The sequence below is a fragment of the Cylas formicarius genome, unplaced genomic scaffold (assembly GCF_029955315.1).
Source record: "Cylas formicarius isolate icCylForm1 unplaced genomic scaffold, icCylForm1.1 PGA_scaffold_6__28_contigs__length_40554024, whole genome shotgun sequence".
Classification (NCBI taxonomy): Eukaryota; Metazoa; Arthropoda; class Insecta; order Coleoptera; family Brentidae; genus Cylas; species Cylas formicarius.
Genome location: NW_026844347.1, coordinates 14,575,915 through 14,600,862, shown reverse-complemented (window position 1 = coordinate 14,600,862; position 24,948 = coordinate 14,575,915). Strand labels below are relative to the sequence as shown.

The 24,948-nt window shown below is 38.4% G+C and overlaps 2 protein-coding genes across 4 annotated transcripts in view; both read left to right on the top strand.

Moving 5' to 3' along the window:
• Positions 1-3,329, top strand: part of LOC132703474 (uncharacterized) — a 33,090-nt gene extending 29,761 nt beyond the window's left edge. Inside the window, exons 4-6 of one of the 2 annotated variants that reach the window (XM_060672747.1) lie at positions 302-454; positions 2,711-2,894; positions 2,950-3,329. In XM_060672747.1, coding sequence (XP_060528730.1) covers positions 302-454; positions 2,711-2,894; positions 2,950-3,254 — 642 coding nt within the window. In that variant the 3' untranslated portion in view covers positions 3,255-3,329. Of the gene's footprint in view, positions 1-301; positions 473-2,710; positions 2,895-2,949 lie in introns of both variants that reach the window. The other variant, XM_060672746.1, reaches the window with a different exon arrangement.
• A 5,007-nt stretch (positions 3,330-8,336) lies between these two features.
• The window catches only part of LOC132704105 (uncharacterized), a 51,457-nt gene continuing 34,845 nt past the window's right edge, over positions 8,337-24,948 (top strand). Inside the window, exons 1-2 of one of the 2 annotated variants that reach the window (XM_060673883.1) lie at positions 8,337-8,413; positions 18,907-19,477. In XM_060673883.1, coding sequence (XP_060529866.1) covers positions 8,411-8,413; positions 18,907-19,477 — 574 coding nt within the window. In that variant the 5' untranslated portion in view covers positions 8,337-8,410. Of the gene's footprint in view, positions 8,414-8,441; positions 8,731-18,906; positions 19,478-24,948 lie in introns of those variants that run through there. The other variant, XM_060673882.1, reaches the window with a different exon arrangement.

Below are 24,948 nucleotides of genomic sequence, written 5' to 3'. Positions count from 1 at the left end.
CTTTTGTCATATTAATGATGGCCCAAAATAACCGTCTTTGCTTTATTACATCAAAATCAGAAATATATATGTAGAAATTATTTGAGAGAAAAGCAGATGTAAGGTGTTTTCTGGTTTGAGTGACTTGACTAGATATAGTTTTACGGCTCTGTGTTATATATATAATAAATGTAAAACTTGCTTTGAATTTAATTAATCCGCTTGTTTTGACTTAATCAAGAGTTTCTAGTTCTATTTGTAAAAACAAATAAAAGAGTAATTTGAAAAATCTTTACTTAAGATGTTATGTTTTTTCTTTCAGATCAACGAAAGTCCAGCTCTCTATTTGCTAGATTCTACCTTTTCCGTTTTCGTTGTGGGCACCTTGGTCCTTACGGTATGGAGAGGCGGTTGGTTGTTCCTAGACTTGTACCTTATGCCCAATGAATTTACTTTGTCCTGCTGGACGACAGCAGTACGTGTTTGCTTGAAGGTGGTGGACAATGCTTCAGTAGAAATATTAAGAAGTAGTCAAACTTTCATTGTCTTTATTCTTTATTTTGGTTAGGTGGGACGATATCCTAACACATCACAGAGACAACTTAAAGGGTTTAAAAATACATCTCAAAGCGCCTACAAAAAGACGCCCACGTCTCGTTCTAATTCATACTAAGTTTTCATGTCAAAGAAAAGTGATGCTGATTATCATGACGAAATAAACAGCGCATATATCGAGCAATGGTTTGAGAAATCACTAATTCATAATTTACAATTAAAAAAAGGTTGTTGTTATGGATAACGCTTATTCTTGTAGATATCTAGTGATGTCATGGAAAAAAGCTGAAATTCAAGATTGGTTGCTCGAAGAAAATATCTTCTTTGACAACTCCTACTTGAGACCAGAACTGCAAAAATGAATAGGACAAATATGAAATTGAGGAAATAGCTGCGCAGTGCGGGACAGGTAGCAGATGGTATGAATTCAAGGAAAGCTATACCTGACAATTAACGACTCCGATTTCAATACAGAACATGTTTGTTCCTTAATAACTGAAGGAATTCAATATGTTATTGAACAAAATTGGAGTAATTATGATGACATGTTGTCATAGAAAAAATCGCAATGGAACTGTGGTCAGCTGATAATCTCCATGACAACTTCGATAAACTTATTATTAGCGTGAATTCTGGCGACCGTTCTTAGAGCGGCATTGACATTTCTGATCTCGTTCAAGAATAAAAAATATCAAATATGCTGAGATAAAATTTGAACCCGATCGGCGAAACTTGTTTGAGACCGGACCTGATTTTTCTCAGACACCAATGATGCTGCAGCTGGCAATGGTGGGGTCCATAAAACTGCACACTGTTTTCTCAGTGTCACTTGGGCTATAGACTAAAGAGTTCACCCCCGACAGAGTGGCGTAGTCGCGTGCAGGCAAGGGTGAGGTTATTTGCCTAGGACGCCAAGGGTTGCCACGTTGAAGTTATTTTCACATTTGTATTGCAAAAGGTGTGTTCAATGCTTTTAAAATTGGGGTTTTCTAATGCCGCTCCTTGTGGCTGTTTCAAAGTGATTTTTCAAAAAAACTTTCAAAAGCTACTGTAATATTATTTATAAATCTTGGTGAGTCGCAGATAAGATTGTTTGGTTGCTTGTAGATTTCTACGAATGCTCGGATTATTTCTTTGATAAGTTTTGGTAAGTTGCATGTAAGAATTTTAGTTTTATCGAATAGGATTTGAACTCCGATTTCATGATTACGTTGGACACTTCTGATGAGTTTCTTTGTCATAGCCTTCAGACTCTTTCATGTTCTTAGAACCTAGTAAAATGATATCTCAAAGGGAATTTTGTCCGATAGAAGATGTTGAGAGATCCTTTAGCCCTGCACCCTCAAACAATGTATAAGTAGATACTGCGTAGAATGCAAGCCTACTTCAGTTAAACTCTTAAGAAGGCAACATTAAGATTGGAGAAGCGTTAGAAAGTTTGACTTATAAACAACTGAAGCAGGAGGAATGCAGAAGATTTGTAAATAGTGTTTAGAAAAGTTTTCAAAAATATAAGATAAACCACAACTAATACGACCAAAAAGGAACAAGTAGCCATGAAAGACTTAATTAAAGACGTAAACATCAAAATTCTCCCAGCGGACAAGGTCAACGCTTTGCAAAAGAGCAATCAGAATATGCAGTGACAAGTGACAATCGGTGTAAAACTAGGCAGCATTAAAAAGAATTTGTCGAATAGTCGAATTGGGACAGTTAATACAGTATTCAAGTCCGGCACGACATTAAGAAATATACCTACAACCAATAAACATGGAGAGTCATATATTAAGCACACAATGAGGTGTAAAATCCAAAGTTCTGGAATCGAGGAACATGTGGGAACATTACAACACAACATCAAATCAATTAAAAACAATGTAAATATCGTTATCAATTCAAGCGAGGAAATACTTAAGTACCTACAATTCCAAGCACCAGTGTTATCGTCCTAGAGGCACATCCTCACCTGCACCCGACTCTGTCACGGCTGGCCACTGTAGTCTACCATATAAGCCTCATTAGAACTAAAATTAGTGTGCACTTGATTACGCCAAATGATATATCTGCCCGAAACGTTTAAAAAAATAATAAAGACAATAGAAGTTGGACAATCTCTTAGTATATCTAGTAGTACGCCATGGAAATGCGAAATGGAAGCTCGACTGCTATTTTTTAGATAGCAAGTTACGTTTTGATCGCTTGGGTTTTTCTGGCGCAAAACACGGTTGAAAGAATTTGCAACGAGCTGGACGGCATATCGAAATTGGTGGTGGCCGATTTTTACATGCTGCTCGCATTCGTTGGAGTCATCTGCACATGGAGAGGCATCTGGGGACTTATAAATATATACTTCATTCCGAGTGCGAACCTGAGGACCCATCGAAAAAAGCAAAATTAATCGAAACTATATTACAGGTGATGAAGAGTTAAGTTGCTGGTTGACCAGCACCATTTCCTTAGTGTTGCTTAGTCTTATGGGGTGTTCGAACTCACTATTGGCAAGGGGGGTATATCTGGATGCCGAAGAGCAAGACGGGTCTTGCGTGGCCTTCACCTGTAGCTATTTGAGAGACGTGTTTGTCCAGGAGAAGGCGAGAAAGTTGATGTTTTGGAAGCGGGGCGATGGTGTCAGGGGCAAGTTCGCAATTATAGCAACAAAGAACTTCAAGCAGATCAAGATAATTGAATCGAACGAAAATGCAGGTCCGGACATGATTTGAGGGACGCGTAGTACTCCCCGCGTATAAAAGATACTCAAATGTGATATTAACATAAGTCCATTAAATATGTGAAAAAACCCTAATGCGGTTTTTATAAATCTTTAATTTCGCAAGACTTGCAAACCAAAGTATCGTAAGTAATCGGGTGTTGTTTAGCAGAAAATCCAGTCGCCTCCACCTCAGGTTATATGGTAAATATTAAGTAGTGTTTTTGGAGCCTACTGGAAAAGAATCCAATTTTACAAGTTCAACCACCTCTAACGTTTTCCCTTCAGATTAAAAAATATAGTAAAATAGAAAAGTTTTTCAAAGAAACTTCCACAGGCTACTGTAATACTTTTTACAAAACTTCTGGATTCCTCCTGCGTCGGTTTTTGCGGATTGGAAATTGCAGTTTCAGTCAAGCTCTGAAGAAGCCAACAGGATGATTGGCAAAACGTCAGCAATTTCGACTCAGCAAAAACCGACGCAGGAGGAATCCAGACGTTTTGTAAAAAGTAAAATAGAAAAGTTGTTGGGTATGACTGAAGGTCTGGACAATTTCATTGCCTTTCTGTTAGGTCAAAACAAAAAAATGTGCAGGGCAGCTCAATGGTACGGTTGAAAACCTGGTAAGCAAGTATTTATTTCCAGAGAAAGTGGGCGCCACAAGGTTTAGCCTAACGTTACAAACCAGGCTGCAACCTTGAAATGACCTTGGTTTATAAAAAATAGGAAATTCAATAGAGAGGTTATTAAAACGTATTGACTTATTTCCAATTATCGTTACTTTGTGAGTGATAAGGTGACTATTTTATTGATTTTATTCCATTTGCCTGAGAAAACGCAACAAATTTTGGGAACTAAACGTTGAAGAACAACGGAAAAGATTATTTTAAGATGTTGGCCAAGACAATAAAGTATTACTATTTAACAAATTCTGAGTGGTTTGACAAACGTCTCATAAACTTATAAATTTTTCAATAGCATTATTAACATTTGGCCAACAGCGCCAAGTGCGAAGTAACATTTTCGTACGAACTATACTTAAGTGTCACTCATGGAAAACTTTCAAGGATTCAGGTATAATAACTCAACCGATAATTTATTTCTTCTATAGAAAAATTGTTTTAATTTTTCGTCCTCAACTTTAGAAGGCCATCCAGATTTTGTAAGGGTTTTTCTTTCGATGTATAGACCTTTAAGTTGCAATAAAACAACGATAGATTATTCGATTGAAATGAATTTTATTTATCCGAAAGATAATCTTGTGGGATTACATTTTAAATATGATTTCTGGCATATGACCGGCACGGCTGGCGCGGATGTAGTCCAACCTGGATGTCCAATTTTCGATGACTTTTTCCAACATTTGTGGCCGTATATCGGCAATAACACGGCGAATGTTGTCTTCCAAATAGTCAAGCGTTTGTGGCTTATCCGCATAGACCAATGACTTTACATAGCTCCACAGAAAGTAGTCTAGCGGTGTTAAATCACAAGATCTTGGAGGCCAATTCACAGGTCCAAAACGTGAAATTAGGCGGTCTTTTAATAAATCGATTGTGGCCCGAGCTGTGTGACATGTTGCGCCGTCTTATTGAAACTACATCTCCTGGACATCATGGTTATTCAATTCAGGAATGAAAGAGTTAGTAATCATAGCTCTGTACCGATCACCATTGACTGTAAAGTTCTGGCTATCATCGTTTTTGAAGAAGTACGGACCAACGATTCCACCAGCATACAAAGCGCACCAAACAGTCAGATTTTCTGGATGTAACGGTGTTTCGACATACACTTGAGGATTAGCTTCGCTCCAAATGCGGCAGCTTTGTTGACGTAGCCATTCAACCAGAAGTGCGCTTCATCGCTAAACAAAATTCGCTTATGAAAATCGGGAACAACGGCAATCTCGTTTTGGGCCCATTCGACGAATCTACGCCTTACTTGATGATTGATTGGCTTCAATTCTTGCACGAGTTGGATTTTGTAAGCACGCAAACCAAGATCCTTCCGCAAAATCTTCCATAAAATGAATGGACACAGATCCAATTCCTGTGCTCGATGGCGGATGGACTCATTCGGGTCTTCCTCAATGCTACGCTCTACAGCAGCAATAACTTCTTCTGTACGCACCGTACGGCATCTCTGGGGATGCGAGTTATCAATAAGAGTAAACGTTAATGTAAAATGGTTAATCGAATTTACTGCTCTGATGTACGATTTTGTCGACGATAAAATAGACGTAGTGCGCGATGCGTATTCCGCACAGAACCATTATTTTCGAAATAAAATTGTACTATTTGCAAGCGTTGTTCAGGCGTGAGTCTATTCATGATGAATTGCCAAACCAAACTGAGAATAAATCACTTGACAGCTGTTAAATCGGTCGCCATCTTGAACAGTAATGCCAACTTAAATTTCTGTACATCGAAAAAAAAACCATTATAATCAATGACTTTTAGTAATGTGGTCTTTAATATAATAGTAGCTTTTCTGACATCGATAAAATGAAGTGGAATATTCTCTATTAAGTTAAAGGAGAATAAAGAACCAGGGATTTCATTTTCACTAGGAATTGGTAAACGCGACAAACCATCTGTATGTAAGTAAGTAAGTAAATCTGCTGCCATATCCTATATTTATGAATAGCTAAACTTTCTCTTTCTAAATTTGAATAAACCTTTTATTTTTCTCAAAAGGTACTTGACGCAAAAAAAGTTGTTTTTCTTTAGCATTAATGCGATGACTTAAAACAGCCCCAACTCCATATCAACAGAAATTGGTAAGGATCGGTAATGTGTAAGAACATTTTCCAACGTGATAGTTTTTGCTCATTTAAACTTGTTTTTACACTCATTCTGGTAAAAAATTCATTGATTTTCATTGATTTTGACGTTATACTTTTTTAAGCGTTGCATGACTGCTCTACCATTCTTGTGACTCTCGGTTAAAAAAGAACCGGACATATACTTCGCCCCCAATTAATGTCAAGAAAAGCGGAATTTTCTTCTCGTCCGAAGTTATTGTTGCATTAAACAGTTGCTCTGCAATAAACGAAGACTTTTTTTAACAAAAAGACTTGACTACTCGATTTATTATTACTCAGACTTGTTTTTTCCCTATTTAACGACTTGTGGACACGACTTCGACTCTTCGGCACAGGAGACGATCGTTGCTCGTCGCCAAAGTTGATCAAAAGTGTATCAATATAAACAAAAGAATATCCAATATATAAGTTTGATATTGCATAGAGATGGAAATTATTCATGCAACTATGAGTGAAACCTCAATTTCTTTGATATGAATGGATCTGACGTTAATTGTGGTACATCAATCGTGTTCGTTTAATCACAAGTCTCAAAAAATATTTGAAAGGAAACTAAATGCTTATATTATATCTTTTGATTCAAATTGAAATTTTAAGAAGAGTCATCATCACCTCTCGCATCACCTCCAAATTCACTTGGAAGCCCACCGATTCGCTCTGCCAATGTCTCTTTAAGGCCCTCCTCCAGTTCACAGAGTATGACACTTTTCATCAGTCAATTTCTTCTTTGTTCTCGTTTTTAGATATTCATATTTTTTTCTTAAGGTCACACTACCCCTGAATTGTTAAATTCCCCTGCCCCTGCCAACATTCTTGCTAATTTTTGTTATCAGTATCGGTATTTTTATTTTCTAGTACTGCTTTATACTTCCTAACAGGACAACTACTTATGCATTGAGTACACAATGCGAACTGCAAGGAGAGGCTGCAGCTGCAAAAGGAGGTATTGCAGGATTTCTTATTACTATTAATATTCTGAAGATATTTATACAAAAAAAAACTAAGTTTTAAGAACCAAATTTTATTATATGATAAAAAATCACCATAAAACAATCCGGAAATATACACCATAATTTTACATCTTTTTTTACAACTGCGATTTTGAGTCCTATAGAAATTATATGGACCGAATTAATAGACACCGTAAAAGCATTAATTATATCCTCCGATGACAGTGATGGCGAAGATTCAAACTGTTCTCGTGACCAGCTTTATTTAATATTTGTTATTATTAATATAATTGCAATTATGCGTCAGATACGTTAATACATTATTACAGTTATGACCATTGATCTTGTGTCGGAGTATAATACACTACATTCCCATAATTTAATATCGACAGCTAAGAATACACTAAATTTTTCGAAATTTCAACTTTAGAATGCTTATAGGGATCTATATCTATATAGGGATACTAAAGCACAATATGCCTTTTGCAATGGCGATGAACCATGTGCTTTGAAGCGCAATTCATTGTTAAGTAGTAAGTCGGTAGTTCAAATTCATCTATAAACGGAACAGGGTTGTCAACGGTCGTAAATTTTATCCTTATAAAAAAAATATTCTACATGAGTGCCCGAAGAGTGATCTCCTTCAGAAATTATGAACCACCCGGTCAATTACACTTCTTTTTACTTCAATTTTTGAGACGGTGTTCATTGAGCTTGTTGATTCTTAATAATTCACATTTTTGGATTCATTTTGTTTGTCGATCTAGCAGAATTTCCTTTTTATTTTGACGAAAATGCGCCGTAATGGTGGTGCGGCAAATGTTCCACCAAACTTTTTAATAGGATGGAGTTTTTCTACTAAAACAACCAAAAATTCGAATTTTGCGCGTTCAAATATATCGAATGGCTTGTTTACCTTATTTACGTCGAAAAATCCGACGAAGGTATTTCTAACCTCTACCCTTCAGTTATCTAAAAAATGCTCCATCCTGATCTTACCAAGTTTGTTTATATTTGAGTTCGATATATAGATATGTATTTAAGCACAGAAAAGCGTTCTCTGCGTTTAGCTCACTCAGAACACAGTCCAGCAGTCCAACAGTTCAACAACGGAAAAGAAATTTAGTTCTATATTAAATAGGCTGAAAATTTCCTTATTTTCCTTTTTTATGAAACTCGAGCAATGCCGAATTAGCCTACAGAATAAGGTTTCGCGACGACAAAAATTTCATACAAGGAAAACCATTTCTTACGGCGGCACCCAGATCAAATTCGTTTGTTCACCGTATGCACTTTTAAAGTTCCCGGGCAATTATCGTCAGCTGAGTGTCTCAAAAAGCAGTCGTGCATGAATCGTTTTATCGAAACATGTCCTTCCCGCTCCCCGCCGAAGAATGGTAACGATCTTGTTTGTTTTATGTTTTGTTTATATATATATATTAACATCGACGTAAGGGCTCGCTTGTGAGCTTTCCATGTTTGCTTCTATTTCGGTTGATATAGCCGAGGTTATCGTATTGTTGGCGAATTGATTATGCCGTGGAAATTATTGCGGATGGAATATGTGGCGCCACCTTGCGACTAGTAGATCGTCGTTTCTGGTCAGGTTTCGCATCGATTAAAAGGTAGCAGCGTCTTGGGTTTTTCATCTGAACAATATTAATGATTTACAATGGAAGGATTTAAACTGAACTGGCACCAGCCTGATGGAAAAGTAAGGAAAATTTTACGGTAAAATAAACGGCTAGTAATGGGGATTCTTGTCTTGCCTTTTTGCCCATTTACATAAATATCAGAATAAGGTGTTCTCGTTGTTTACTTTATTTACCGGTATAATTTTCACTAGAATCGTCGAATTTGATGATCAAACTATATTTTTCATTAAGTATTTGTAAAAAATAAATCTAAAAATTTATTTATTGATTTATTATTTATTGACTACTAAAAACAATCTTGCAATTTTAGAATATTATCAATCATTATTTAATAATAATATGTATTGTATAATATATTATTATGCATTTATGATTTTTCAGTTCTCTTATAATAATAAAATGACTACAGTAATCAAAATTGAACGTTTATATTTTAAGGGCGTTAGGTGTGCTGTCATATGACTTTTACCAGCTATTAGAACACTGAGAGTGGACTACTGAGAAGCGTGCTTCTCAGTAGTCCACTTGTATGGTTGTTAGGTAGCAACCGCCGTTTGCATTTTCAGTGTCTTCAATTTTTTGTAATCGTTTTCTTGTTGGTTATAAGGGTAGTTCATTTCTTAAATTATTGGCGATAAGCAATGTAGGATATATATCATAATCGACTGTATAAAATTACAAGAAGGGGTGAAAGATCACACCTAAACTTTCTTAATGCTTTTCTTTCATTTTATTACCAAAACCTCAGTAAAGGCAATTAGGTGTGATTTTAAAAAATCTGTTATTTTAAGTAAAAGTCTGGCCAAATTTAATTCCAATAAACATATTATGTTATTATATTAATATTAAATGTGCCTGAAACTAAAAATAGGAATTTCTAATCTAAGGATAGCGTTAAGAGAAAAAAGAACTTGCATTACAGTTTATAATGATGACCTCTATGTTTTAAATCCATAACATGTTTTAATTGTTATTTTAAACATTTAAAACAAAATTTTGTGATGCCTATTTTATTATCTGTTCTTTATAATTTGAATGGTTCCTTTTAAATCCAAATGTAGACAGTACTTTTGGTTGTCTTATTGATTTATTAAAAAGTGTTAATGAAGCAAAATCATATTTAATTGGACCAGATCGTTAGCGTTTTTTTTTTATTATACTAAGTTTTTTGTCTGAACGTATAACCCTCTTTAAGGAATACCCGCATACGGTACTTAACGATTCCATTTAGTTCTAAGAAGGACGCGACGGCGACGTAACACACAATATAAATAAAATAAAAATATAAATTTCATTGTGTTTTTAAAATACTTTCGGTCAATTGACACAAAAATATTTGACCGGTCAATTCCATCACCCTACTAATAACAACTTGTATGAGGTGACTCCATACAAAGAAATCAAGAGGTTCTATGTCTGGGCATCTGACTGTTCTCAGGATACCTGTTTTTAAAAAAGTTCCTAATAACCTGTGCATTGTGTGGCGGAGCGCCGTCTTATTGGAGAAAGATTTGTTGCAGGGCCAGGGAAGATTCGTAAGATGTTCGGTTACGTTTGTTTGTACAAGGTTTAGATATCTCCCAGAATTTTGTGGGCACACCAATTACCAAACTAAACGCTGCGATATTAAAGCTCTACTACCCTGAAATCTTATTTTTGTTATTTTTCCTAATTTACCTTGACCAAACAAATTTTTAAAGAGGATTTCGAAAAAAGTAGAAATTCAATATGGCGCCCATAAGAAAAACAAAAGTTGACTTCGGCCGTACGTAACATGGGACTAATTTTTATTCATAATAAAGACAATATTCACAAAATAGAGGTTTTGCTTTTCCACTCGTATCTACCTCTAAGAATATCGATTAAAAAAAGACAAACCTGAGTATTTTTTTGCATATGCGTATCTCTTACAGTTTCCAATATCCTCGTTTACATCATCTTATACTGGACACATGTATATTATCATGTCATATAAATCATCATCTCCAATTAATAACGTTTGTTATCACCGACGTCCAACTAAAAGGCATGGCATAAGTCATTTATAAGTTTGCCATTGTTGTGATGACTATATTATGCATTTAGCCAAGGAACGATATTTTTGGAGAATACTTGGAAAGACTTCACCAAAGCGTTCACATTAATTTATTATAAAAGCGAATTTTTGGAAAATACTAGAAGCCTAATGAAACCACATTTTTAAAATCTATTTTATTTTAAGTTAACCAAAACCACAACCAGATTATTATAATTATTAAACTGTAAATTATTGATTTTTAAATATGGCCATTGTGTTGAGGCTTCAAATTCTGTTTCTTTTTTTAATATGATTTCCACTTGTTGTTTTGTCATATATAAACCACTGTTTGGAAAACCAAAAATATAGTTAACTTACATTACCTACAAACCATATAATATATTATAATAATCAGAATCGCACCTGGTTTTAGGAGTTTCTACAGAATCTTTGTTTTTTTCATTAAGGAAGTGAAAAGAGGATCGCATTTCAATTAATTGCAGACAGAACTTTCGACTTAATAAATTATTCAAACTGAAATGAAGTATGCATTCATGATGTATTAATATCCCAACACTAAAGCAAAAACATCTGGTTAGTAGGTATAATTCATGAGTACTAAATATTGTTAAGCCAGAACCTTGTTTTCGAAGTTTCACCACAATTATTGTTTCTTTTCTCTAAGGAAGTGAGATTAGACATCACATTTTAATCAGTTGCAGACAGAACTTTGGACTTTAAATAAATTACGCAAAGTGAAATGAAGTGTACATTTTCTCCAGGTTACATAATAAAATGTCAGATTCCGAATACGCTTAAACATATTATCCTTATAATTTTTTTCTTTTTTTTTATCTATTGAAGGACAAATGCCTAAATTCTGTGAAATGATGTGTCGTTTTCTTGGAGGAAATGTGATGAAGAACGGGACTGTGATGAACCGCTAAAAATGAAACGCTTCCAGATTTCAAAGAAAATTAAGTGCATTACTTTCTAAAAACGTCAGCATTAAACATTTTTAAAAAAAATCTCGTTTTAGAAAATCGAACTCACAAGCTTCAGCTTTTAGTCCTAGTACTTTATTTTCTGCAAATTCTTGTAACGCACCCCACACCTAAAGTCAGGGTTTCAGCCATTCTTCCAATTTTTAAACTTTTGTAAGTTGATTACGATCTGATTTTTGATTTTGTATAATTTAGGCCTCCTAAATTTAAATCAGATAAGCACTTTAGGATTCTTATCCACATTAAAAGAAATAATAAATGAAAATATCGATGATTTAAACATTATTTTTATTAGAACAAAAAACCTAATTAAAAAATCCAAATTAAATTACAAAAAAGTCAAAGTCAATAATTGAGTTCGTTTTTATTTTTCCCTCCTGGCCGAAAAACTTCGTTCAGTGGATTTTCTTGTATATTCCATGGCCGTATTGCATCGTTTCATCAATGTTGATGTCTGCTTCCCAACTTTTTTTATATCTTTCCACATTTCACCTCTCACCGAAAAAGTAGTCGAGATGTGAAAGTAAAAAGAATAGTTTTATGCTCATTGTGCATCACATTTTTTTTCTTTTTGTACAATGTCTTTGTAATTTGAGCACTAGTTGCCTATAAAACCGTATATAACATCGGTAAATGAAACCGATGCAACCTTTTCAGTTTCGATCATGGTATTCACAAAATATTCCATTATTTGAGGACCTACAAAAGTTCCTTCCTTTAGTTTTGCATCAGAGAGAGCGGGAAATTTTCCACATAGGTATTTAAAACATGCTTCATCTTTATTTAAAGCTTTAGTTTCATCAGCACTAATTTAATTTGCAACAGTGGTAAGAGAGTTTTTCATGGGTCAGTAAGAATATTTTTTGTTCTGATAGTTAAATGAACCTTTTTTGGTCGGTTCTTTTTCACCTAATGTCGCTGTCTGTTTCTACTGTACCACTCACACAAAAAACAGGGATACTTCGTATATCCTGACTGCTGGTCTAGTGGAAGTCCCACAATTCTTAAGTCCCCACAAATTATCGAACTCTATGCGAATTTCATTTTCTCAAGCAATAGTTCCAGATTTTCGTACCATTCTTTCATTTGCACAGAATGAACAACAGGTACAGAATCAAGTACATTTCTATGTAAAAGAACTGCTTTAAGGCTTCTCTTGGGTGAGTCAATAAAAAGGCTCCAGTCCTCAGAATTGTAGTCTGTACCAAGTTTCTTTATCAGAGTTGGAATATCGGTGCAATAATCAAATGAACCACTTTGTTCAAAATAGCCTACAAATCTTGTCCACCGCTTCCTGAAATATGAGATTTTAACGTGTTGTGTCAGTAAATTTCATTAAGATCTGATTGTGAGAATAAATGCGGTTACCGAGAAACACTCTATATATCACCAACATCACTAAGTCGTTGAGTTTTGAGTTTAATTAAAGCAGTCTAAAGAATTACTAATTTGGGACAATTTGTTATCAAAAGCGGAAAACTTCGAATCGATTTTTGTTATGTCAGGTAGACGACAAGTTTATTGAAATCACAGTTCCACAACAAACTCCGACAAACTGCGCACAACACGCTAATTAGACTTTCTAAGATTAACCGCTAATTGCGGCACAAAAAACTTAGTATTTACAAAAATGCATGCTCATATACGCTAGCTAGAACTGAAAAATAGGTAAAGAATTATTCACTGGCAACGGCCCTTAAAATAGTAAAAATAATAGGAGCGTCTCACAACGTGGTCTACTCTGGTGCGAAGCACATCAGACTTTTGACACTGTCTTCTTTGTTTTCGGACCATACATCTTTGGAAGCTTGCTATTAAAGATTTTATATGGCATTAATGTGGAATTTTGTTTAATATTGCACACTGAAACGGTTCATACGCAGTCCAGAACACCTGACGTCCAATTGTCTGATATGGTCAGAAAATTCTTTCTCTTAGACATTTCTAAAGATTATCATCATTATCAGATTACATGCAAGAATTGTTGTTTTATCAAATAAAATTATAGGTCACATTTCGTCATTGTGTTCGGCAACTACTGATGAGATTATTTGTCGTAGTATTAAGGCTCTTTCATGTTCTTTAAGCCTAGCTATATGCATGGAACTCCTGGTATCTCAAACAGAATTTTGTCCTTTACGGATCGAAGCTGCTGAGAGATTTTTGGGCAAGTAGTAAGTTTTCTTTTGATGTTATGTCTTTTGAAAACTTTTGATATGTGGTCAGTGACGTTTTGAGTGTGAAGGACAACAGTTCAAGTGTGGGATTGCTTTCGGAATCATTGTTTTTTGTGATGGAACGCTTAATATCGCCAATGTGGAAGTTATATATTCTGAGGCTTTACGGTTCTTTAAACAAGAGAGTTAATAACCTACGATTTTTGGGCCTAGCGGTGATGTGACAATACGTTAAGGTATCGGTGCGTAGATTTTCAGTTAAGAGAATGACAAAATGTTAGATCTGATTTCCTATTGATAAGATATTGGGGCGTATAGACTTTAAATAGCTAAGAATGTCTGATTGGAATTCTTGACCAGACGCCAAATTACAAAAATATCACCAACGTAGCGTTTCCATAATTTTGGTTTTAGATGAAAGGTGTTGGTCTATAAGTCTATTTGCCGTGATTGGTGATAATGGAGAACCTAGACGTTTCTTCAGAAATTTGACAGTTATAAGAATAATACTTTCCAGGCAAGCATTTTTCAACTAAGATGAGACTCACCAGAAATCCTGTGGTTCTAATGTAATGATTCTTAATTGTCCAATGAAGGAATTAAGTTCGAAACTGTCAGTTTTCCCTGTAAAGAGTTTTAATGTAGAAGCTATATATTTTGCAAAAGAATATGTTGGAGAGCCAATGGGGCTGACAATTTTTAGTTTGTCAGTCTTAGGGAATTTGAAAGTCTAATGGGTGACAGATTTTTTCACAGATGCTGATAAAAAGAATCCTTAATAAGAGATTTAAGATTGCGTTTCATAGATGTATATTGATTTTCTTTCTTAATATTGGTATTGGTAGCACTTAGGCCACCAGATGGGCCCGTTGTGCCCCCAGGCCGCTCTAGAGGGCGTCCAGAATGTCGCCCCTCCTATAGAAGGTCAGCAACTCCTTTAGCCCAATACCGTGCACTGAGTCCGGATCGATCAGGGCCGTTCCGAAGACTCCCAATCTTGCCCTTGTCAAGGCAGGGCACTCCTCCCCTTCCATGCACCACCTACACTCCGGATCGTCTCCAATGCCTAGCAAGCAAAGATGCCTCCTAAGCCTGCAATGTCCTGTGTAGGCCCCTGTTAGTGCTCTACACTCCCTTCTGGTCAGTCTAAGCAGCTCCTTGGTCCGAGGAAGGGCGGGCCCATCCATCATAAGCCTCGCCTGCCTCATTCCCGGAGCAACTCTCCAGCCCCCCGCGGCCCGGTCTCTCGCCCAAGCTTCGAGAGCTCCCCGCCTCACACACGGGGCGATCCCCAAGCGGGGCTCTGGCCCTATATGCCTATGCGAGGAGCCCTCCCTGGCTAAGGCGTCCGCTGCCTCATTGCCCCGGATACCGGTGTGACCCGGGACCAAGACCAACGTGACCTTTCTCTCCTCAGCCACCTTCTTCAGTACCCCTTTGCACTCCTTTATCAACAAGGAGCGCGTACGCACTGACTTCAGCGCCATGAGTGCAGCCCTACTATCCGAGCAGAAGAAGACTCTCCTGCTTCCGTAGTTGAGCCGAAGCACCTCTCTGGCCGCCATCAATAAAACGAAAATTTACGTCTGAAACACAGTGCAGTACTGACCCAGAGGGACCGACAAGCTTGATCCCGTTGTCTCGCAGTACGCTCCACCTCCTACCAGATCTCCCATTCTGGACCCGTCCGTGTACCAGACAAGTCCATCCCAGGAGCCGACTCTGCCCTCTCTCCAATCTTCCTTTGATGGAAAGAGAAAGGTCAGTTTATCAAAGAAGGTCATCTCGGGGATCATGATGTCACTCGGCATGCCCATGACCCCGCGATCCCCGCGACAGCCCTCTAAAATGTCGTACGGACCCCGATTGAAGGTTCCCTCCCTCCAGAGCCCGCAGCTCGCCAGCCTCACAGCTGTCCTGGCCGCCTCCATCTGCACTAGATCCGCCAGAGAGGGCAGCCCCACCAGAGCCTCCAGGGCCCTCGTGGGCGCCGTTCTCATGGCGCCCGTTATGCAGAGGCAAGCCAATCTCTGCAGTCTGTCAAGAACTAGCCTTGCTCCCGCTCTTTTGGTCCCCGGCCACCATGCCACTGCCCCATGCGTGAGCATAGGCACCACCATGGTACCGTAGATCCACTGCATGATCTTCGGCCTCAGGCCCCAAGTGCCCCCTACCGCTCTTCGGCACGCCCACAGAGCTCCAAAGGCCGACCTGGTCCTTGATCTTATATGTTCCTGGAAGGTCAACTTAGAGTCCAACCATACGCCCAAGTACTTGACACTTCCGCTTGCAGAAAGAGGCACCCCATCCATCGAAATGTTGAGGTTGCACTCCATCTTCCTTTTCCTAGTGAAGATGACCATCTCCATCTTGCCAGGATTGACAGCCAACTTGCTGTCCAGCCACCATTGTGAGAATCTTGCTAATGCCCCGTTCAGGAGCCCCTGCATCCTCCTCACGTCCGTCCCCTGCGTCATTATCACAAGGTCGTCTGCATATGCCTGAGCATAGACCCCGTATTCTTCCCTCAGAATATGCAATATCTCGTTCACCACTAGGCACCACAGGAACGGGGACAAGACCCCGCCCTGTGGACAACCCCGTGATGAATCGATGGAGACCTGCTCCCCACCCAGTCTTGCCTCGACCCTCCTGTCGGTTAGCATGGAGCGGATCGACCTTACAATGGCCGTCCCCACTCCAGTACTCTCCACCGCCCTGCAGATCGACTACAGGGCCGTGTTATTGAAAGCCCCTTCGATGTCAGCGAACACGCACACCGACAGCCGTCCCGAGCCCATACCCTCCTCCAACCTGGAAGTCAGATGGTGAAGAGCTGAGCCCACAGACCCGCCACTTCGGTACGCATGCTGAGCTGGCTCTAAAGGGGCCTCCAGCACCACCCAGTCCCTCAGATACCGGTCCACCAGTCTCTCCAGAGTCTTCATAATGAAGCTGGTGAGGCAAACGGGCCGGTACGACTTCGGGTCCGTGTAGTCACTCTTCCCTACCTTGGGAATGAACACTACCCTGCTGTGTCTCCACAGCTCGGGCACGTACCCCCTCGCAATGGAGGCCCTGAACAGGTCCATCAGCGGGCTGGTCAGGAGACCTCCGTCCCTTTGCAGCAGAGCCGGAAATACTCCATCCCCGCCCGCCAACTTGAAGGGGCCAAAGCTGTCAATAGCCCACCTCAGCCTACTATGGGTAACCACCCTCCTTGCCGTGGCGTAGTCGCATCCAAGACGACCCCCGGCTTCAATATTCCCCCCTGTGTCCGGATCAGCGGACCCTGGGAAGTGCGTGTTCAGCAACTGTTGTAGTGTGTCCGCTGGTCCCGCTGTGTAGCCACCGCCAGTCCTGCGGACCACCCCCAGTCTGCCCGCAGAGTCACTGGATGTGGCTCCTCCACAGCCTAACCGAGCGTATCCGGGCAGGGGTGTATTGCCCCCCGTGCATGATATACATGCTTATGCGGAGGTTAAGAGACCCTATGAACCGCAGCAGGTCCTCGGAAGACAGGTCAGTTTCCTGTCCTCTGAGGCCCACCACCAGTTCAGGCCCCCCCCGCCACCACTTGTGCATAGGACCGAGCCCCCCTCTCAGAGCCCCCCGGGACGGCCCGCCTTTCCCGGGCCTAGCTTTCGCCGGGCCGCGTGTCGGCCGCCGACCCCCGGCAGGTGCCCCAACCTGGGTGGTCTCTCCCATTTTTCTTTTCCGCTTCCCGCCTGCCGTTTCCGGTGTGCCCCCTATGGAGCCCTCCGTTGACGGCGTGCCAGGATTCCTGAGCGCTCAACTCACTCACTCGCTCACTCCTATGTCTGGGGCGGTGTGTCATCGAGGTGGTGTTCCCGGTTTGTACCGAGCCCTCCACCCCGCTGGCGACCTGAGGACGTCCCTGCTTGCTGGAGCCCCCTTGGGGCCCCTCCTCCTTCTTCATTTCTTCGCATTTCATTTTTGGTCCCATAAAGGTCCCCCGCATGCAGAGGTAAGGCTTCCTTCCCCGAGGTGCGCCCGGTGCCTTGATATTCATTTGTGTTCATGACTGCCGTAGCATTTCCTTTAACTGCTTTTAGAATTACTATGTCGGAATTAGATTTTGGAGCAATGCGTTTAGGCTTTGGAATATTATATTTAGGATGTTTTGATTTTTTAAGGATTTTTGATGTTTCAAAGAATTTCATTTTGTTTACAGAAAACCTAAGTACTCAGATCGATACTTTAATGCATTGTCAAGACACCATCGGGCCCATAAATCATCGGTTATCAACTCTCTTGTTTACAGAGCTGTAAATCGATTTCGGCACGAGTCACTGAACCCATATTAAGCGTTCCATCACAAAATGCATCTTCCCAAGACAAGCAACGCCACACTTGCCACTGTTTTCCTTCCTTACATTCAAAACATCACTTACCACATATCACAAGTTCTTAAGAAATATAACTTCAAAACCAGATTTACCGCTTGTCCAAAAATCTCTCAATATTTTCGACCCTTCAAAGACATAATTCTGTTTGAGATACCAGGAATTTACAGCATTCCATGCATATGCGGCAAAGGAAAATATCAACCAGGCGCACAAAACATTAAAGGCCCCTAAATAAATAAACTTATCAGCACAATCATGAAACCGGACATAATATCTTGTTCGATAAAACAAAATCTATAAGCAACCAGACAATATTAACCACGACTTAGGTCTTTACCTGTCAGCAAAATGAGAATCAGTCATGCGAGACAATATTCATGCCCCTCCTTTAGCTCCGCCCTCAAATAATATATAAGCAGGCACAGAATAGAGTGCGACCCAGTTTCAATTAAGCTCTGAAGAAGAAAACAGTATAATTGGCGAAATATCAGCAAGTTTAATTTATAGACAACCGACGCAGTAGGAATGCAGAAGATTTGTTAATAGTATTATAGTAGCCTGTGGAAGTTTCTTTGAAAAATTGATTTTTTTTTGTTTCGCCTTCTGGAGCTTGCTTTTGAAGACTTGATTTTCAATATACTGTTTCTACAGTGTTATCAAATTTCAGAGTTTCGTCACCTCAAACGTTTGCTGCCTCAGGATTATTAATTTCGAGCCCGCCACTTCGGTCACGTACGCCATCGTGAAAATCGTCGGCTCAGTGGAAACGAACGACCAAAACCCCGAATGCACGTCGGCCCCAAATTGCGTCACGATAACGTCATCTTCGCGGCACGACGTCAAAGCAGATCTGGTAAACGGACGGTTCAAGGTATTCTTGGAGTTGAATCGGGGCGAAAATTCGATCTGCATTACTCACTGCGATCAAAACGTACAGTTAAAAGTAACTTACGAACCGAATCTAACCGACTACACTGTGATACCCTTGTACGTCATATGCGACGGACACGACGGCCGATTTCAAGCGCCCGAGAATGAGAAAAATGACGTGGACAGTGCGTTGCGACGAATCACTCTGTGCGCGAAACTGTTGCAATGCTTTACGGCTGAGAAACTGCACGACAATGGCCTGGGAAGGAAAACGTTTTCGTTGAAAGGCGGATGTAGTGTGTTTCGAAGCAAGCTGGATTATACGGAAGCCAGGAAGATGGGCCAAGAAGAACTATGGGGGCGCATCGGTAAGGTGATAGCGGGAATTAACTTGACATATTTATTATAGTCTGTTTCAATCTTTATTGCGTTGGCTTTTGGCCGCAGTAATAATATATCTTATTTGTTTATTTATATGGGTATATTTTTATTAAATTAACTAAGAAAAGAAAGACATTAAATATACACAATAAATACATAGCTAGGAATATCTATAGGAATAATTCCATTTTTTTTTCTAAATGTCTAAATCTAATCCGAGTCGTCATTGAACTTAATCATAATAGGATTTATGTTGTTTTGTATAGAAATGTAAGAGTCATTAATTTTTATAATGTGCTATACTGAATTTTTGCAGCTCTCAATGGGTACATTTTTTATCAAATTTATGACACTGGGATTTTAAGTGGAAGTAACATTTTCTGCTTCGAAATTTGATTTTCCTTGGTTCCACAAATGTTCTATTGTCGCATATATACTGTTTTTTAATTGTATATATCAGTTTTTGAACTTGGTGAGGCTGGTTGTCCATGACAATAACACTGTTAAAAAGGTTATTTGGAAAACAATTTTCAAAAAAATCGGCACTTTTATCCTCATGATAATCCAAACTTAAATCCTTAACATTCTTTGTAGACAACAGCAAGCAGTTAAGCACAACTCCGTGACAAGGCGTGTATTACTGTGATGCGTTTTCTTTTATTTCGTCTGACAGTTTTGAGTGGAATCAAGCATCCTTTAAATACAGTGCGTGTGCATCGAACCATATTTCATCAAGGTAAATTATGGATCTGTTGTCTAATCTATATCTTTTAATTTCTTGAAGGTAATTAATGAAATTAAAATTAATTAAGTGCGTAATCTATGTGATTCCATTACTGCTTTCCATTTGTCTGTTTCTTACTCAAATCCTATTTTACAAACAACTCTATGGAGGGTGGCACGGTTTATATTGGTTTCATCTTCTTCTAGTCCTCTACTGAATAAAGTTTCACATATATTTTTTACAACCTGTTTTGTATCAAGCGACAAACGGTTTCGACGCGACATTGTCGTAAAATAACTTTTCGAAACGCACACTAAAAACGATTAGTCAACATTACCGCAAATAGAAATATATTAGAAAGACAGAAATATACCTGGCCCACCCCTGCCTTGTCACTCAAGTAAGAATAATCTTTTTGTTAATGGGTTTACCCAATAACAATACTTGAAGTTTTATTGGGGAGGTTACGTCGAAAGCCAACACGATGAAACATGAGGCAGACTATAAGTTAACGCTTCCCTCACGCTAGATCGGTGTATAATTATACATTTTACAGAAGGGAGTAGAAAATAGTATATTATGCAACAAGTGCGGTAAACGGCATTTGACTCACGAGTTTATTTGAAACGAGCTGAACGAGTGTTTAATAAACAAGTGAGTTAAAAAGTTTACCGAACGTATTGCATACTATACTTTTTCTACGACCGTTAGTTTTTGGGTACATTTTCGCAAAATAACAAGAATGTCACTGACATGACCGTTCGAATTGACAAACGTCAAAATTCAAAGCGTGGGAAATATTTCCGAAAACATCCGATCACTCCTAAATCCGTGCGGTAAAATCCCGGAAATGTCCGAAGTGGGTTGGATCCGTGGGAAATGAACCTGACGTGGAAAAGTGATGCTTCCCACACGCTGGATCGGTATGTAATTAGGTATTTTACGGACGGGAGTAGAAAATTAGTATATTATGCAACAAGTGCGGTAAACGGCATTTGACTCGCGAGTTTATTTGACACGAGCGGAGCGAGTGTTTAATATGCGAGTGATTTAAAAAGTTTACCGAACGTGTTGCATACTATACTTTTTCTACGACCGTTAGTTTTTGGGTACATTGTCGCAAGACAACACGAATGACCGTCACAATTCAAGGCGTGGGAAATATCTCCGAAAACATCCGATGGCTCCCAAACCCGTGCGGTAAAATGCCGGAAATATCCGAACTGACTCGGACCCGTGGGAAACGAATCTGAGGTGGTAAAGTGACCCTTCCCACACGCTAAATCGGTGTTTAATTAGGTATTTTACAGACACAAGTGCGGTAAACGGCATTTGACTCACGAGTTTATTTGACACGTGCGAAGCGCAGCGGACTGAGCTTTTAATAAACTAGTGGGTTAAAAAGTATACTGAACCTGTTGCATACTATACTTTTTCTACGACCGTTAGTTTTTCGGTACATTTTCGCAAAACAACACAAATAACAAGAATGTCACTGACATGACCGTCAGAATTGACGAACGTCAAAATTCAAAGCGTGGGAAATATCTCCGAAAACATCCGATTGCTCCCAAATCCGTGCGGTAAAATCCCGGAAATGGCCGAAGAGGCTCGGATTCGTGGGAAAGGAAACTGACGTGGTAAAGTGACGCTTCCCGCACGCTAGATCGGTGTGTAATTAGGTATTTTACAGACGGGAGTAGAAAAATATTATTACCGTATTATAATTATCTCTCGAAAAAAATCGCACAGCCGCACATGATTCGCATTTTTTAATATACTTAACTGGAATTTAAATTTTAAATGCGACCTATACATGGATCCCCACACAATTAGAAGTATCGGAAAAGAATTTGATAAAGTTGTTTCGAATAATATTCTAACCCCACATACCAAATTTTATGACCATAATTCGGAATTTTTTTGTTCATTATTTTAGTCAGTACCTACAAAAAATTATTACAGGTTATTCACTAAAATAGTGTGCCATGGAAAGTAATGATTTGACAATTGCTAAATCATCAATGTCAATCAAAATAAATTGTCAGTTTATTAAATTTAAATCTATTCGCCTCAATATTAGTAAGTATAGCAGAAAATCAAGCCCTATAAATCAAAGTTCTCACATACATCAAAGCAGATGCTGATAATAAAAAAATTAGCTTATTATTATTGGGCTTAAATAAAATTTTGAAATGACAGGCATTTTCTGAAGAACATTTTGTTTACCGATATAAGTAGATACTAGGCCCCACTTGGTTAGTTATAAATTGTAAAGAGTAAGATAAGAACTGATTTCGGAAACATTTCCTGTTGAAGATCTATCACAAATTATACTTGAAAACTTTTAGTTGATTTACAATAGTGACGTGTTTAATCAAAACGATGGTGCCGTGGTTTATATAAAAAACACTTAGAATATTACAAATATGGCGAAACTTAAAACCTCCACGCGTCTCGATCGTTGTTCATATCCTCTACGAGACTTCTCTCTTGCATCAATTCCTGCATTCCAGCTTTTCCGTGGTCTGCGTCTTTTCCTTCTTTATGGTGGCCTCCAATCATAATCTTTTTTTGGGTATTCTGTCTTAGCTCATTCGACTCATATGTCCAAACCACATTAGTTATTTTTCTTCAATAGTATCTAATAGTCTCTTTTCTACATGCATTTTGTTCAAAATTTCGTCTTTTTGATTTTGTCTATTAATGGGGTTTTACAGCACGTTCTCCAATACATCATTTCTGTAGAAGCTACCTTTTCTTTCATAGCCTTTGACATTTTCCAAACCTCTGACCCATACGTAATTGTACTTTGAACAAAGGAATTAAATATTCTCCTCTTAGTATTTTGGGAAATTAGGTCATTCCATAACACTGGGTGTAATTGAAGTATAACAATTTTTCCTTTATTAATTTTGTTTTCTACGTTCACTTCGTCTCCTCCGTCCGATGTTATAGTCACTCCTAAGTACTTATACTGGTTTGTATGTTAATGTAATAATTCCCACATGAGTGTGTAAATTTTGTCCGTTTATTCCAATATCTATGTACTAGGTTATCTCCATATTTATTTCCAGGTCCCATTTCTTGTATTTTTCTACAACGTTTCTAAATATATAGTTTATATCGTCGTAACTTATACAAGAACACCGTGGATTCGCTTTATGTGATTAAGCTTTCTATGTTGTATATTGGATCTTGAAGTGATTTTTTATTTTCTACCTTTGAGTTAACTCCAAGATGTTTGTGTCTTACTAAAAGTGCGCCAGTTACCAGAAAGTAGTCTGAATCGCATACTGCTCCTCTTTTAACTTTTACGTCATACCATTTAATTGCGGGCTTTTTATTTACTACGATATAGTATTGATTTCAGCCCCTTCGTTTGTTTGAACGTTCTTGTAATTGTAGTAATGTCTTAGGCCGTTGTCATTTACTGTTGCTTCTCCCTACCTTCCAATGATGTTTGAAATTTTACTTCCTACACAACCATTATAGTGGCTCATAACAATTATTTCTTTATTATTTCCTACATTATTTAAGAGGAACGATAAATTTGCAAAAAATTCCTCGTTTTCTAACACGCTGGTATTATGTAGGTAGGTAGGTAGGCGTATACTGCGATGATTACTGTTCTCTGAGCCAAGATCTTCAGTTCCACTCTCATCGGTCTTTCACTAACTGGTTGCCAATTTTGAAGATATTTTTGCAGTTTATAATTTATGGCTATCGAGATACCTGCTATGGCTCGTTTCTCTTTTTCTACGCCTCTGTGGAAGTGAATGAAGTTATTTCTATTTTCATTTCCATTTCCTTTTTTCTTTGTCTCACTGAGGGTAACAATCTCTATTTTGTAATTTACCAACACTCTAAAATTTTAAATTATACTTTGTACTGTTTCCTTGAACATTCCAACATCCAAAACTCAATAACCTTTTCCGTCACGTATGTCATTTATAATGTGTTCTATTCTGATTGCGAAGCTTTTGGTTGAGACTTTTAACAGTCGGTTTTTACAGTAAAATTTTGTTAGCCCTTTGACTAACTCTCCTCCTTTCTCCGGGCTTGGAACCGGCAACTGCATCTTCCAGCTACTCAGTCCAAATCATTACTTCATGTCAGATATTGTTACTTTTCTACAAAACTTAGAAACTGAGGAATGGAATGATTTGTACTCCGCTACTAATACTAATAACTCCACAGAAATGTTTGTAAACAAATTAAAATGCTATATTGAAAAATGTACTACGGTTGTGAAAAAGAAACATCAAAATAAAAAATGGATAACTCGAACGCTCGTAAAATCCATGACAAAAATATACTTTACCACAAAATGAAGTTACAGCCGACGCCTGAAAATGAGAAGAATACGAGCTATCAAACCTATTAAACACATTAATTAAATTATGTAAACAAAACTGCTACCGCTAACAAATAAATAAATAAAAGGTTACACATATCACCAAAGGCAGAGACAATTTGCCCAATTACAACTTCTGATGGTCATACGACTGATTTAAAAACAATTGCAAATAACTCTTACTCATAAATAGGCGAAAAACTAGCACAAAATATAAAATCACAACAAGGTTGCGTAGGTCGACACAAACATGATATAGTAAAATGGAATGAAATGGTTTATTGTCATTAGCATACATTATTATTACGCGCAAACATTACTAATACTAAGCTTGTAATTGACATAAGCAATGCATAATTATACATTTTTTTGGAAGT